Raw genomic sequence first — 14,349 nt, forward strand, 5'->3', positions numbered from 1 at the left:
TGCAACAATACGCACTTCAACTCTCAAGCAGGGTGTGTTTGTACGTTGAAAATGTGGATGTTTGGATACAGGGTGCACACACACACACACACACACACACACGATGGTGCAATTTATCGTTTCATGATCGCCAATAAAGCGGCCTGTATTACGTATGCCTGTATCCCTACAGTTATTTTGTAGACATTCCCAGGAGGAAGCATGAGCCGCTACACTTATCTGCACAGCCTCTCTCCAGCGACAGAGAGCTTGATCCATCCTGAAAGGGGGATTGAACTCTCACAAGATGAAGACATGACATCTTCGGCTTACTTGATGTCAATGATAGGACAGCTCACTTGTAGATCGGGCACATTGCCAGCCAGCTCTCCCTTGGTCCTGAATGCCGCCGCTGAACAGAGGCCAACGACACAGATGACATCCGGGGAAAAGCCCGTCACCTGTTGCTTAAGGACAGAATAATCAAAGTGGGTCATACCGGGACGCCGGCCTCGCACTGAGCGCCCGGCTGATGTGTTCATCTCAGTCATGTGTGTGTGTGTGTGTGTTTCCTAGACTTATCAGGGCAGCAGCCAGAACCGAGTCCTGAAATCCACCCCGGTGACAGAGATCATCAGCATCAGCAGCAGATCTTCAGCCTGGATCATGTTCACAGTGAGGGCCATGCCAGCCGGAGACACCACTGCACTGTCGAGTCGCACAAAAGAAACGCCGCCTGCCAACACATCTCTGAACATTGATTTAGCAACATTCAAACACATAAGCAGCACCCGCGTCTCTCCGGGCAATTACGACAAAGGTCATTTTAATATAAACACATTACAACTTTATCGATGTACATGCATCCAGGTAAAATACATGTTATTATTGCCCTTAAGGGATTTTTTTTTTCTCCCCTCGTACAAATCCACTCTTGGCACTTCCCTTACAATATTGCTTAATTGCAACCTCAATGAAACACGCACGCTCAATCACAGAGGGAGTTTATTGTCGAATTTATGGAAATGTGCGAAAGAGGCCCGTGTTAGTTGCAGGGTACACCTGCACTTGTCAAGGTACTCAAGTACGCCGGGTAATTGGCTGTTGATTGCTGCCATTAACATGTGATGGCTAAGTGCATCTAATTCCTGTTCCATTTCCACGGTTCAATTTGATGTCACCACCCACTCTTTCTCTCACAGGTGATTAGCCGAGCCTGCGAAAATTGTTCTTTTCTTTTTTTTTTTAATGATATAAGCACAATACGAGGAAGGAGCGGCAACCTCAGTGATTGACACCCCCTGCGTAGAGTTGGGTTTGTGGAGAGCAGGACAGGAAACTGTCGCGCGTCCCAGCAGCTACTATTTCAGAGCCAATCTCATTGGTTTAATGTCCCAGTAAAAGTGCGAGAGGATGCATCAGGTCCACTGTGCTCTGAGATGAGGCTGCAGCTAAGACAGTTGTTAGTGTCTTATCACACATAGTATTTCTGTGGTTTAACATTGACTCACTACAGCAACTGTTCCAATGAACCAGAGCTGCTCTGTTATTTGTTACAAGACACAAATCTCCCTTACAATCGTTTGTCTGTGATTTTTGTTGTTGTTGATCTTTAGATATAAATTATTAGAGAGACAGGGGGGGTGCTCACTCTTACTATTTGCATTGATATCATATTTACAGTATCACCACCTCAAGGCACAGAGTCCTGGTGTCCCTCTGAGTTTTAATCTCCTCGTCCGCGCCTGCATCCTCGCGGCTATTTCATTTTAAGTTTTAATATTGACATCCCCCCACCCCCCCTACACACACACACACACACTTAATTTAATTGACGAGCTGCTGCCTTGTGTTGTATGTATTGTCCTTTGTGGAGATTTCCCGCCACTATCTGCAGATGAGTTCATGCAGTACACATGGACCTGGAACACGCTGGTACCACGTGCATGTGAGCTGAGGAAACAGGACACATGCACCTGTGTGACACTTTTCACAAAATAGTAAAAATGCCACAAGTAACTTTGCACAACAACAAACATCCTCACAGTGTAATTATTACAAAATAATAGTACTTTATTAACCTGTTTCTTGAGCTTTAAGTTTACTGTCTACAACTACTACTCTTACTAACTATATTACTAATAATGATCATAATAATAATAATAATTTTCCTGTCCAGTGAAGGCACAGTAAACAGTGGACAGACCTGGCTCCAGACTGCAGGTCCCTCTGGTCCTCTGCTGCTCTTCTTTGTCTCTCTCACGTCAGCTCTGCACGGCGGCGTCAGGAATGGTGCGTCTGCCATCTGCCGGACACCGACTGTATAACACACTCTTTGTACTAAAGATACTAAGATAGCAGGCAGCGCTAATGTTGTTTAATCAGATGTTGCAGTTTTACTATGTGTTTAATATGGACATGGACAGACCAACAGATCCTTGGAATAAAGATAAAACAACTTCAATATTGCAAATAATGCTCTTTTGGAGGTTTATGTATTTTGTGGTACCTGATTGTGAACCTTTATTCATCTTATTGTACTTTATTATCTATACTTGGATTACTATACTTGTATTATATCTGACATAATTGATTTTATAATGTTATTTAATCATGGGTCACATGAATTTTCCATAGATATATCGGTCACTGTATTTTCCTTCAGGTTGCTTTTTATACACTGGCGAGGGACAACAGATGAAAATGAGCTCATACAGCCAACTCTGGCTTAATTACAGTATTTTGTCTGTTGATTAATGAGCTCTTCTAAACAAATGAAAATGAAAGCACCTTTATTTTCTTAAATCTAAAAGTGGTATGAATTTATTTTTCAGCAAGGCCTGACTGCTCATTTTATTGTATCGCTATAATATCCACGCTCTCCCATAATGGTTTTTCAACATGTTAAACCTGTATGAGGCCGGTCTAAGGGGAATCTGTGTGTCTTCATGAGATCACTGTCTGGTTGTGATGAGGAGGAGGCCTCAGTTACATAGGGGAGGAGGGACAGCTCTCCTCCGCTGCTGCCCTACAGTCAGGAGGTACCAGACCAACAGTGTGAAGTCATGCACGAGCCCCTGGTGGACTGATCATCTGCTGTTCCGCAGCCATCTGGGTGAGAAGACCCCCAGGCCTGTTTGTATCTCCAAGCAACAGTATGGCATTAATATAAGGGTCAGATGATACAGACAAACCATCCTCCTCCTCCTCCTCCTCTTCATCACTTGACCCTTCTGCACTGACGACACCAGAAGTTAACAGCCTCATGTAAGTGAGCCTCGTGCTGCCTCTATTTAACTGCTGAAGCAGGTATTAGTTAATGCTTAGAGAGCGCGTGCTGCAGTTTAATACAAAATAAAAGCCCAGCCCCCTTGTATCTCACATCAGCAAAGTGCCACATAGTCAAAAGATCCAATCTCCAAATCTGGCCTATCTAGCCATTGGCTTACGCAACTAATTAACTTCACACACCAAAAATTTGAATTTAAATTAACGACTGGGAGATATCATCTGGGGACACAAAGCACCCCACCAAGAAGTTTATGATGAAAAAAAAGATGAGTATTAGAGAGCAGGCGATCGGTGAAGTAAGGAGGGCTTTTAGATGAGGGGATATCTCCAATTACAATCCACCGTACACTTGTCAGCAGTAATGAAATGTTTGCTGAGAGGTTGCTATTTGTGGCTGCTAGATTGGATGATGCTGCTCCACTGCCCCCACTAACAATTATATTCCATGCATAAATTTCCCTACCATCTCTCTTATTGTGTGAACTGTCGGACAGATATACCTACAACTGTCCGAGAAGCCGCAGAACAATGAAACGCTGCTGTGCGTGTGCGCCGGGCGTTTGTGACGCTCCTGTGGAGAAAACACGGCATAATGTGACACAGAAGAATAAAATAAAATGGAAAAACTTCTGCTTCTTTTATTGTTTTTAAAGAATTACATAATGCATTAATCACAGTAAAGACAAACCGGCTTTCCCCGCATGTCATAATTGTGCAAGCTTACAATTAAATGGAAAATTAGATGTAAGATGTAAAACTTTTTCTTTTCTTGTCTGCTGAGCCTTGAAACTGAAAATGTACAAGGAGCAGAGCATTAGAGCTCTGGACCAGCTCCTGTCTGCTCACTCCACGCCATTGTCCAGTGGTTTGCATACGATCACAGCTAAAAAAAATCACAGGTGCTATATCACAGCCATATATATATATATATATATTTGTGTGTGTGTGTGTGTGTGTGTGTGTGTGTGTGTTATTTGTTGTTTTGATCAGTTCTTCACTGGGGTCGTACGTAGCTGCTGCGACCGGCTGTTCGGGGAAACGCTGAAACATAAGCCAGGTCCAAATAATTTCATCAGATTTGTGCAGTATGTATTTCCAATTAAAGTGACATCACATAAACTTAATTAGTATAGATGCAACCTGCAACTGGATTTTCCAGTGCATGGTTTTCTCATCAAATTGATTACAGAGTCTGCAAAGGAAATGTACTGCACATACGGATCTGCTGCACATGCTCCTGCAGACGGATGTAAAAAATGCATTTGCTCATAAACCCAGGGTGTTCATCAGCTTGAGAAAGTAACAGTCAGGTGCTTAACGTTTGCTACTCAAATATTATTTTAATCACAATATGTTTATGTTTATGACTATAAAGGCCAAAAGAAACGACATTTCAAAATGCACTGCTCCCTGTCAAATCGGAAGAGCCATCTGCTTTGTGCAAAATAAAATCGAGTTCTGATATGCAAGTATCACAAAGAGAAGCTTTGCGTCCTCTTGCAGGTTCAATTAACTGGCCTGTGGCAGATTCTAATCCTATTCTACCGTTTATCATGACTGAGGATGTACAGACCATTCAATGACTTCATGCAAGAGGAGGCAGAGGGTCAACCAATCACGCAGTCGTCTCAAACACACTCACTAGACGAAAAAAAGAAAGAAAAACACACTTCATGTACTACACCAACCACTTTAGCATCAACTGCGAGTCAGTAACGAGTCCAAAGTGTTGATTACTTGCTCTTCTATCCTACTGTGTATTGTGCTGTCAGGGCATTAACCATGAAAAGAAATGGATCATTATTGAAAACTAGAATACACGTGGCACGTCCGTGCACAAAAATGAAGCAGAGGATTTCGAGAGAAAAGGAGTTTTAGTCGTTTCTGGATAATAAAAGACATGCTCGTACTATAATGGAAAGATACAATGACACTGGGATATCACAGCACGGCAAATTGGGGAAAAATAAAAAATAAAGAAATATAAGTGCACATAAACACGAGTCCCTTTCTTGAACTTATGAGGAGGTAGAGCTAACATCCAATAGTTCACTAGTCTGCTCACACAGACACACGTGACATCTCAGCTAGAAGATTAGAAACTAAAACATCTTTGTTCGCTAACGAAGGCTTGTGTTAATTAAGGTGACGTGACCACAACAGGCATCACAGCAGCTCAAGATCCAACTTTTCCTCCCTTTCCCTTCATTGTTTTTTACTATTTTATAACCAGTGCAAAAAAAAACAAAAAAAAAAAAGATCCAGTACTTTGTTGTCAACCAATGCAGGACAGGTTAAAGTTTACAGACTGACATCAGGCTCGTTGGTTTCAACTGTGAGGTAATATCCAGAAATCCAAAAGGGGACAGTTGTTTAAACTCAAGTGTATCAAACTGAGCTGTGACGATGTTCCTGCAGCGAGGGCTGGACTAAGGTTCCTCAGTGAGACATGGTTGACCCATTGTGTGTGTGGTGGGGGGGGATAATGCCTATGCTGGGTAAAGACTAAATAAAAAAATAAAAAAACACCCTCATCAAAACCTGTAAAGAGTGCCACCTACCAAAGGCACTGATTCCAGTATTTTCATAAATGCCACCACTACTCTGTGCATGAATTGACCCTGTATCACGATCGCCCCGAAGCCCCCGCCCGAGGGCGACTCGTTGCTAAGGTGCCTTTCTTATCCCAAGCTTTTCTTGCAAGTTTATTATGACGCCGCCACTACTCGCCTCAGACATCTTGAATGGCCATAATGTGCATTTCCATTATGTTTAAAATTAGATCAACAAAGCATTAAATAGATTTACAGAAATAAATACATTTTATTTCATATAAATATGTGGGCCCTTATGTCCAAATTGTCACCGACACGGGTTTTTTGGGAATAGGATGAAGTAAACAGTTCATGAAATAAGCTGCCCTACTGTCTGATACACTAACCTGATGAGTGGTATGCTTATTGTGAATTGATTTCAGTGTTTATGAGTCACCAAATCCCACCAGTAACTTATCACGCACTGTAAATCCCCACGTTACAAAGCATTTAATCAACATTATAATGTAATTTAATTGGAAGCCCTTCCCTCTCACTCTGGGGGGAAAAATAAGATCAGTGATCACATCAAGCAAGTCTGGTCCCTATATCCCTATATAGGATTATCTTTTATGTTGATTTAATGTCATACTGGTAACTGTGTGTATATAAAATTCCTAATACAGACCCCAAAAGTGAAACATGACTGAAGAGACAAAGGTAAAAGGAAAAATCCAAATCAGGTAACATCTTGCCAATTTTTTCCCCCAAGGCCATTTTTTTCACCACGGCTAAAACCTGGATTTGTCCACATACATACAGTAATATATATTTTGTAATCTTTCAGTGTCTCTGGCTATGTACAAGCTATACAAATAAAGAGCAGGCTGAGGGCCAGGTTTTATAAACTGTGCAGAGGGAGCAGTTGGTTGGGAAGTCTCCCAGTCTCCCGGCTCCTTCCCCCGCAGTCTGCCCATACAGGTGGCTGTTCTGCTTCACTTGCGATCGTCGATGGTCTTAATGAATTCCACCGCCGCGGTGAACTGCATCCACCAATAGCACTCCTCCCCACTCAGCCGGCTGGCGTAGAAATTATTGATGTACTGAACGGTGGACAGCAGGCAGGGCGGGTTTGCCTGGAGGGGAGGAGACGTGGGGATGGGCCCACATTAACCGCTGAAAGAACCTCACGCAACGCCGTGCAGATTGTAATCATAAATATGGAAATATGGAAAGTATATCTACACAGGTTAACAAAGAGAAGTCTTTATGGTGTTCTACAATTACAGTTGTTTTTGTGGAATTATGGATTATTCTCAATCTTCACTGAGAAGAAGTCAATAAATGATCCATATGGAAGGTAGACATTCTTGGAAACAGTAGCAGCACAGTGTGAAGGAATGAAGTAAGAGCCCACTTACCCTTATGAGGACAAAGACGAGGACAGGGACAAAGTCGTCCGCTCCAGGGACGGAGTCTTCATTGGCCAAACTGAGGAGGTTCATGATGGTTGAACACATGCGCAGTATACACTGGACTTTGTCCCGTGGCGTCTTGTATGCATTGATGGTCCTGATCTCAGACTGTGCAGACGGCCAGGGAGCCTCCCTCAAGTAAACCTGCAAACAGAAAAGTTAAACACACATGGTTTAAACAACCTAAAGTTTATAAGGATGTGCGTAATGACAGGTCCCTTCCTCCATGTCTCTTTCAGTGCAAGAGGTCAAAATGTCAGATACCTCTGGGATTTGAAGAGCTTTATGAGTGGCCGTCACTACTTTTGAGACCCGCTGGATGTGTTCATGGAGAAGCCTGTGTGAGACAAAACAACTCAGGACAGGAAATCAAGCAGAACACGGTAGAAAGCGACTTGGATTATTAGCCAAGGGAAACATTTTTTTCCCCTGTCATATACAGAAGCAGATAGATAGAAATTACTTATTGTGGGTTAAACTTTCAACAAACAAAAGAAATTCATTGAATTTGTATAATTGTCAACATACAAGAGAAAATATTCTCTTAGAGTCAAGTCAAAAGAGAAGCAGTGCATGCTGGGACCTCAGACCACCATCAGCATTGGCTGCTTTATAATTCCCATTTACTCTATTTACTTTAATGAATTCTGCTAAGGGCCTCAACCATTACTGTATAATATTAAAATGTGTTATGATTGACATCATTTGCAATATTAACTCCCAGCACATTTCTTTGTTGTCTCCACACTTTTGCCAGTTCAATTCTTGATAAAAACCAGCAGAGCCTAGTCCAGCTCTTTGTTTGTTGCCACTCACTGGTCTCTGAGAATATCTCCATCCTGGTTGGGGTAGAAAGCCAGTTTGAAGATGCGGTTCATAACGCTGCGCTCGATAGCCATCTGGGCATCCTGCAGCTGGTCCTCGCTTGCATACTGCCAAATGGCATCACGGGCCATAGCACCGTACAAGTAGCGCAGAAAATCCTCCACTGCTGCTGTCTTGTCATCCGACGCTGTGCAACCCTGGAACGCTGAGGGGGAGGAAGAGAAACAACAGACTTAACATCAGCACAGGATACACAGTACACAGGAACACTGCTTGTTTGGTGTTGTTAAGTGAGGTGAGTTTTGCTTGTAAAAGACACTGTGTGAACACATAATACTTGAAACAGAACTCTATTGTTGAATATCATAAAGACGACATCTTTCTGTGATTTAATGTGTTATTGCCACAGCATATTTGCTCCTTTTGTTTGTGTAATAACAGCAAAACCATTATAAATCATACATCTGCTCAGTTACTACAACTTACTTACAAGTAAAATGAAAATGTAGACGTACCCTTAGTAAAGTCAAGCATCTTGGATTCCATGTGTTCAAGAAGGAGTCGAACACAGACAGTGGTGAAGTAGCGGTTCGCAACCTCCTTGTCTCTGAGCACCCTCTGGAGGAGCCGCTCCAGATGAGCCTGAGAGGTCTGCAGGCCCTGACGACACCTGGTTAAATAAGCTATGTACGGTGCCCGCTTTCTAAAAGAAACACACAGAAGGAATTGTTATTTATCTTTAGGTATTTTTTATGTTGTTATATACAACAAAAACGTAGCAAAAACGATTCACTGGCTGTTCTAGATATTAATTTCTCCTGGCCTCCAGATTTACCTGTAATCCTCCGCAATGGCAGCCAGCAGCTTCCTGCAGGTGCGTGCATCGAAGCGGCCGACGCAGCGTGTGGTCTCCTGGATCTGGGCCATCTGGTTCTTATCCTGGAGGTTGATGGCTTCCGCGAGCTGGACCTTCAGGAAGCAGACGATCTCATTGTCTGAGAGAGGGCGACAGGGAGACAGTGTTAGAATGACGACACTCGCAGCTCACAAAGGGACGCCTGGTCGCTGTAATCTGATCAACCTGCCGCCTCCACATGACAATGTGACTGATGGGCACGAAGATGGGAGTCTTATCTTTTTTTAAGAGGTCTGTCTCGATTTTGTGCAGCGTCATGTTTGTATTGGCTTAGACAGGCAATATGAATCTATGTGGTTACACAATTATTTTAAATACGTCTGACGGTTTAATAATTTTATATTTTACCGACACCATATGGACCTTCTCTTTTAACAGGACTCACTCTTTCAACCTTGCCTTTAACCTTGGGAGGTGAAACAGAAGGTGAAGGTGGAACAGATTCGGTGTCTTGCTTAAGGACACTTTCAGGTAGTTGGATGCTTGCCAACATTAAGGTCTTGTACCGTGCTCCCCCCGGAGATTTGTGACAAAGACACCTCAACTCTGGTAGATCAGACTAAGTCGAACAGGCTAAGTACAAAGTTTTAGCACAAATGTACAAGAAACTTCTACCTTCGGTATCCATGTGATCAGGCAGCCCATTTCGTGTGGTTGCAGGAGCCATGATGGGCAGAGCCACAGAGTCTGCAGAACACAGCGCTAACCTCAACTTCTTCTTTGCATCACTGGGAGACAGAAACAAAACAAATCTAATAAACAGCAATGGCTATGCAGTATGTGCTAAGAACACAGGACAGTCTTGAGTGATTGTTAAAGGTGGTTTGCTGCAGGATAATAAATGTTTGACCTGAAAGAGAACTTGGAGTCGTGCTGATTTGCTGACTGGCTGGCCGAGTCTGGGAGGTCATCTGTGGACATATTCTGCAGAGTGTCTTCTCTTGGAGAGTCGTGTACGTTGTCTTCAACACAAAGATCTGTGGAAATATACAAAAATACAAAATAAAAAGGTTTTCACCTCGTCTAAAGCAAGTGCATGTAATATGCAGATGCCATTTTATTTTTAAACTGACCTCCGGTACCGTCATAGGAAGCTCCAGTTGCTGCTCCATCACTTGGGCTGGGCCTCTTGATGTTCCTGTACTTGTCGAGGATGTCTTCAGCTGCCTGTGCTTGACTGCTCTGTCTGGGCAACAGGTCATCTGACAAAACTACCAACATACAGGCTCCATTAAAATTAAATCCACTGTGACGGATTAGTTTCAACTAATAGGAATTAATTTAATTTAAGCGAGCCAGGACTGACCTTGTGAAATACGCTCCTGGACAACGTCATCTTTCTCTTGTTTGTCCCTTTTCCGAAATGCTGCGATTGGAGCTGTGGAGGAGAGACGTGATGATTGACTGAGGCAAAGTCCCACTATTTTTACTATCACGGGATGACAGGCTGATCATGAGTCAGCTGTTGACAGCCTCTTTAAATCTTTGGTTTTTTTCATGGGTTTTATTGAGACTAAAAATCTCAATGTGGAATGCATGGCATCATACAAAACTGATAAAGTCGATTTGTAGAAGTTCACTGAGGAAAAAAAGCAAATAAATAATGAAATGGTGAATGAAACCAGAATATCACAAAGATCCACTTTAGCTTATTATAACAAGTGCAGGCTATAAGGATGTAAATAATCATACTGATGCGTATCCTGTTAACACAGGAGGGTGTAAACAGGACAAACTAGAGACACACAGTCTAAAATATGATGATGCACACAAGAAACACTGGGTGGAGTAATTACACTGATATTCTGTATTCTCCATACAGTCAAATGGCACCGTACTATGGCGAAACCAAAAAAAAGGGGGTGATCAAACAGATGCATGGATGAGGAGTGTGGTCATGTGAGCTACACCATGATATATCACAGCTCTACTGCTCTAAGGCGACATCTACAAAGCAGCATGGGTACACAGCCACTGGCTCCAGCAGTAAGCTAGCTCAATGAGGACAGCGCCGAAGCTTTACCTGGGACATCACTCTCAGCCGTCCAATACAGCACTGTGAGGAACACAACAGACAGGGTTGGCCTTTCACACACAGGCTGCCACTCTGCGGGACAACTGACTGCACGTCACCATGCAGAGCAACAACAACACAGTGGACTCTACAGAGGTTTGGCTGGTGGTGCAGGCCTTCGCGGCTAAGTTAGCAAGTGCACCCAGTCCTCCATTTTATGAATATCAATTTATTGTTTACTTAAGAAACATCATTAGCACAAAGAGTAATAAGCACTCATTCTGTGTGGGCACAGCTCATTATTTCCCAGACAGATGTATGAGAGATGGCTGTAGAGTAGAACTGCAACAAGAGATGTGTCATCTATCAGGGCTGATGACAGAGAGGTCTATCTAATGACCATTAGCCGCTGGCTGACAGCACTGCTGGGAGGGCTACAGCCATACAATCTACACAGCTAAAGCTCCTCTGATGACTGATTAGCTTTGAAAAGTCTATATAAATCTGCAGCCAGTGAGACGTGAGAGAAAAAGGTTCGGACACGTCTCTGGAGTAACTTCAAACAACAAGAAACATCATTTTCCAAATGGAGCATCAGCAATGGAGTGGACAACATGGATCATCATTCTCTTTCTCATGTTATAAATTGGTTTTTCGCTCTGCTCTTTAAAGGGTGATGCTTCCTGCCAGTTGTGATTAAGAGAACTTTTTTCCTCCCCACAACAAAAAGTAAAAGGGAGCGCTGCAAACGAACAGATCACCTTTAAATGCACACAAGTTCATTTTTCAGATTTGAAGAGCAGAAATGTTTACAGTGACCAATGCCCTGTTTCCTTACCTTTGGGGATGGCTGACACAAAACGTTTCTTCCACCAGGGTCTGTTGCGATCAGACTTCTCGTCGTCACTGTCTTTCCTGTCCTCAACCTTTGAATGGAAATGAACTTGTCACAATTGGGCACTTGCAGGTAAGTTTATTAAATAAAACAGCTTTGACTGGCTACAGAAGAAACCATTTATTTTTAAGCTGTTTGTATGCAGCATTTCTCAAACGCAGAAATGGCTGTGGTACATTATTAACCCAGAGCACTACAACAGCTGGTTACCTCTCCTTTCAGGGAGTCCTTGCTGGGGGACGAGGAGGGTCCTAAGGCGAAGGCCCCGGCAGGGTCGCGCTCTTCAACTGCTACCCGTCGGTTCAGGCCGGGGTCGCTCGTGGGCCGACGCCCTGGGCACACTATGTCAGAGCTGCGGCTGCGGACCAGCTTGTCAGGGAAGGAGTGGCGCTGCTTGGTGTGCTCCAGCTCAGCCTGGGCCAGGCAGTGGGGCATGAACAGAGAGTGGCGCGTCTCTGGCCCCAGGGCGCTGGCCTCAGGGATGGGAGGGTCAGGTGGAGGGTGAGCCGGCCTGGCGTAGTGCACTTTGGGCCTCACAATTGTTCCAGTGGAAGAGCCTGAGGTTATACAAGTCATAAGCATATACAAAGATAAATTAGACATAATTTCATTACATTTTAGTGAATGAATTCGGACAATATTTAAATATCCATGGGCACTTTGTTCAAGTAGTTTTCATTACATTCTCTTAAATATTCTAAGGGTCATTTACCAGCCCACAGCACACACATAACCAAGACTGAGTGAATTTTCCCTAAGTAGATACTTATATTTAAATGCTTTTAAAACCGTTTCATTAAATAAATTAATGAAATTCTACCAGTAGTTTTATTGAGAGGTACTGTTGGTCTGTACAGCAGCAACTCACCTAATATGACTGAAACTGCTGCCTAACAGTTGTACAGTAGGCTTCCACCAAGCCGTCCATTTTCAGTCCACTTCCATGACTGTACAGACTCATGTAATAAATGTAGAGCAGACTTAAATATAGGAATATGGAATTTATGACAAAGTATGACAATTATTTATATGTAATAGAGATATAAATTGATTAGACTTTTTGCATTTGTCCACTGTATAAACTGCATATACTATACACTGTAAGTTCACTGAGAAAAGGTAAACGATTGGCCAATAAAGCCAATTCTTATTGGAGACATATCCTTTTCATTCAATTATAAATAATCATTAATATCAATATTTATACATTTTTTGTTAACTGTATTGGCCTTTTCACCTTCCTCTTTATAAGTTCTGATTTAACAACTAGATTTGTGTGTGTGTGTTTCTATAGTTATGAGGACATTTTGTTACAAAAACATTGTTTTGATGTATTTTCGCTGGTTTTAACGACTTTTTGGGGCTTTTTGAAGGTTGAGTCTTGGTTTTAGGGTTTTATTAGGTTTAGCTTAAGGTTGGAGAATGAGTTGGGGATAACCATTTAATTATGATGGTCAAGTTCTAGAGAATACATTAAGTAAACTAAAGAAAAGAAAAGAATGTGCATGTGTAAGCATCAGCAGCAAGAAAGAGATAATAGTAATAATTTAAAAAGTTGTAGCCGTGACAGTAAACAATTCTTCAAATATGGATGATGCGGCAAAGAAGCTAATCTAAAAAAAAAAGGTGGACACCAAAGATTAGTGTCAGCATTCAGTATCCGATCAAATGTGAAATAAAGTCATTATCTCCCCCTACTACTCCTGAGATATGACGTTGAATAATGGCCAGAGAATTGTTTTTATTATTGTCACAGTGAAGCTGACCTGTGTCTCCTTTCAATTTAAACGTAATAACGTCATTGTTTTATCCTGTTAGACATTGTTTAAAATGTTATAAGTATTACCCTCGACCTTCGACCACCAAATTCCAATGAATTTGTCCCTGAGTTCAAGATTCTGTCCCTATGTTCGCAACAATGGGACGAACAGAGAACCTGAAAACACAACACCTTCCGCCACGGCTACCGCAGGTATGAAGGCATAATAAAACCAGTAGAGAAAAAAACAACACCTCAAAAGTGGGGAAGAGTGCTAAAGAGAGATGTTAGAGGGAGATGAGCCCTAGGTGTAGGTAGGCCACCTGTTCCAAGGGTAGACTCTCTCTCCTGAAAAGCTTCCAATGGCAGACTCGTGCCATGAGCACAGTGGGACTAAGGGACAGTGCCAAAGAGCCTGGGGTGAGGTCTTTCAACCTGTCATCCCTTCACCTTGCCACAGACACACAGCCACCACCATTGCTCTCTCAAACACCTCCACTTTCCACCTGCTCCGCAAAACTAAACACACAGAAGCAGGAACAAAGACTTTGGAGAATAAACTGCGATACTAAATGAGCCTAATCGGGTGACATTTCACTTGCACTTTTAAGCTGAGGTAAGTAAGGCTCATGTGAGGGGTCCAGGCACTCTCTAGGTTAAT

At 42.6% G+C, this 14,349-nt stretch overlaps 1 protein-coding gene across 3 annotated transcripts in view; it reads right to left on the reverse strand.

Annotated features, from left to right (window-relative positions):
- Nucleotides 1–3,892: 3,892 nt before the first annotated feature.
- gapvd1 (GTPase activating protein and VPS9 domains 1) overlaps nt 3,893–14,349 on the reverse strand; it is a 28,505-nt gene continuing 18,048 nt past the window's right edge. For 2 of the 3 annotated variants that reach the window (XM_035165650.2, XM_035165649.2), the window contains 13 exons: nt 12,140–12,486; nt 11,873–11,960; nt 11,044–11,076; nt 10,327–10,398; nt 10,094–10,231; nt 9,871–9,997; nt 9,636–9,748; nt 8,940–9,099; nt 8,620–8,807; nt 8,096–8,309; nt 7,544–7,616; nt 7,226–7,423; nt 3,893–6,940 (listed from right to left, as the gene is read on the reverse strand). In XM_035165650.2, the coding sequence (XP_035021541.1) occupies nt 6,800–6,940; nt 7,226–7,423; nt 7,544–7,616; nt 8,096–8,309; nt 8,620–8,807; nt 8,940–9,099; nt 9,636–9,748; nt 9,871–9,997; nt 10,094–10,231; nt 10,327–10,398; nt 11,044–11,076; nt 11,873–11,960; nt 12,140–12,486 (1,892 nt within the window). In that variant the 3' untranslated portion in view covers nt 3,893–6,799. The remainder of the gene's footprint in view (nt 6,941–7,225; nt 7,424–7,543; nt 7,617–8,095; nt 8,310–8,619; nt 8,808–8,939; nt 9,100–9,635; nt 9,749–9,870; nt 9,998–10,093; nt 10,232–10,326; nt 10,399–11,043; nt 11,077–11,872; nt 11,961–12,139; nt 12,487–14,349) is intronic. The other variant, XM_035165651.2, reaches the window with a different exon arrangement.

The sequence above is a fragment of the Hippoglossus stenolepis genome, chromosome 9, assembly GCF_022539355.2.
Source record: "Hippoglossus stenolepis isolate QCI-W04-F060 chromosome 9, HSTE1.2, whole genome shotgun sequence".
NCBI classification, from domain to species: Eukaryota; Metazoa; Chordata; class Actinopteri; order Pleuronectiformes; family Pleuronectidae; genus Hippoglossus; species Hippoglossus stenolepis.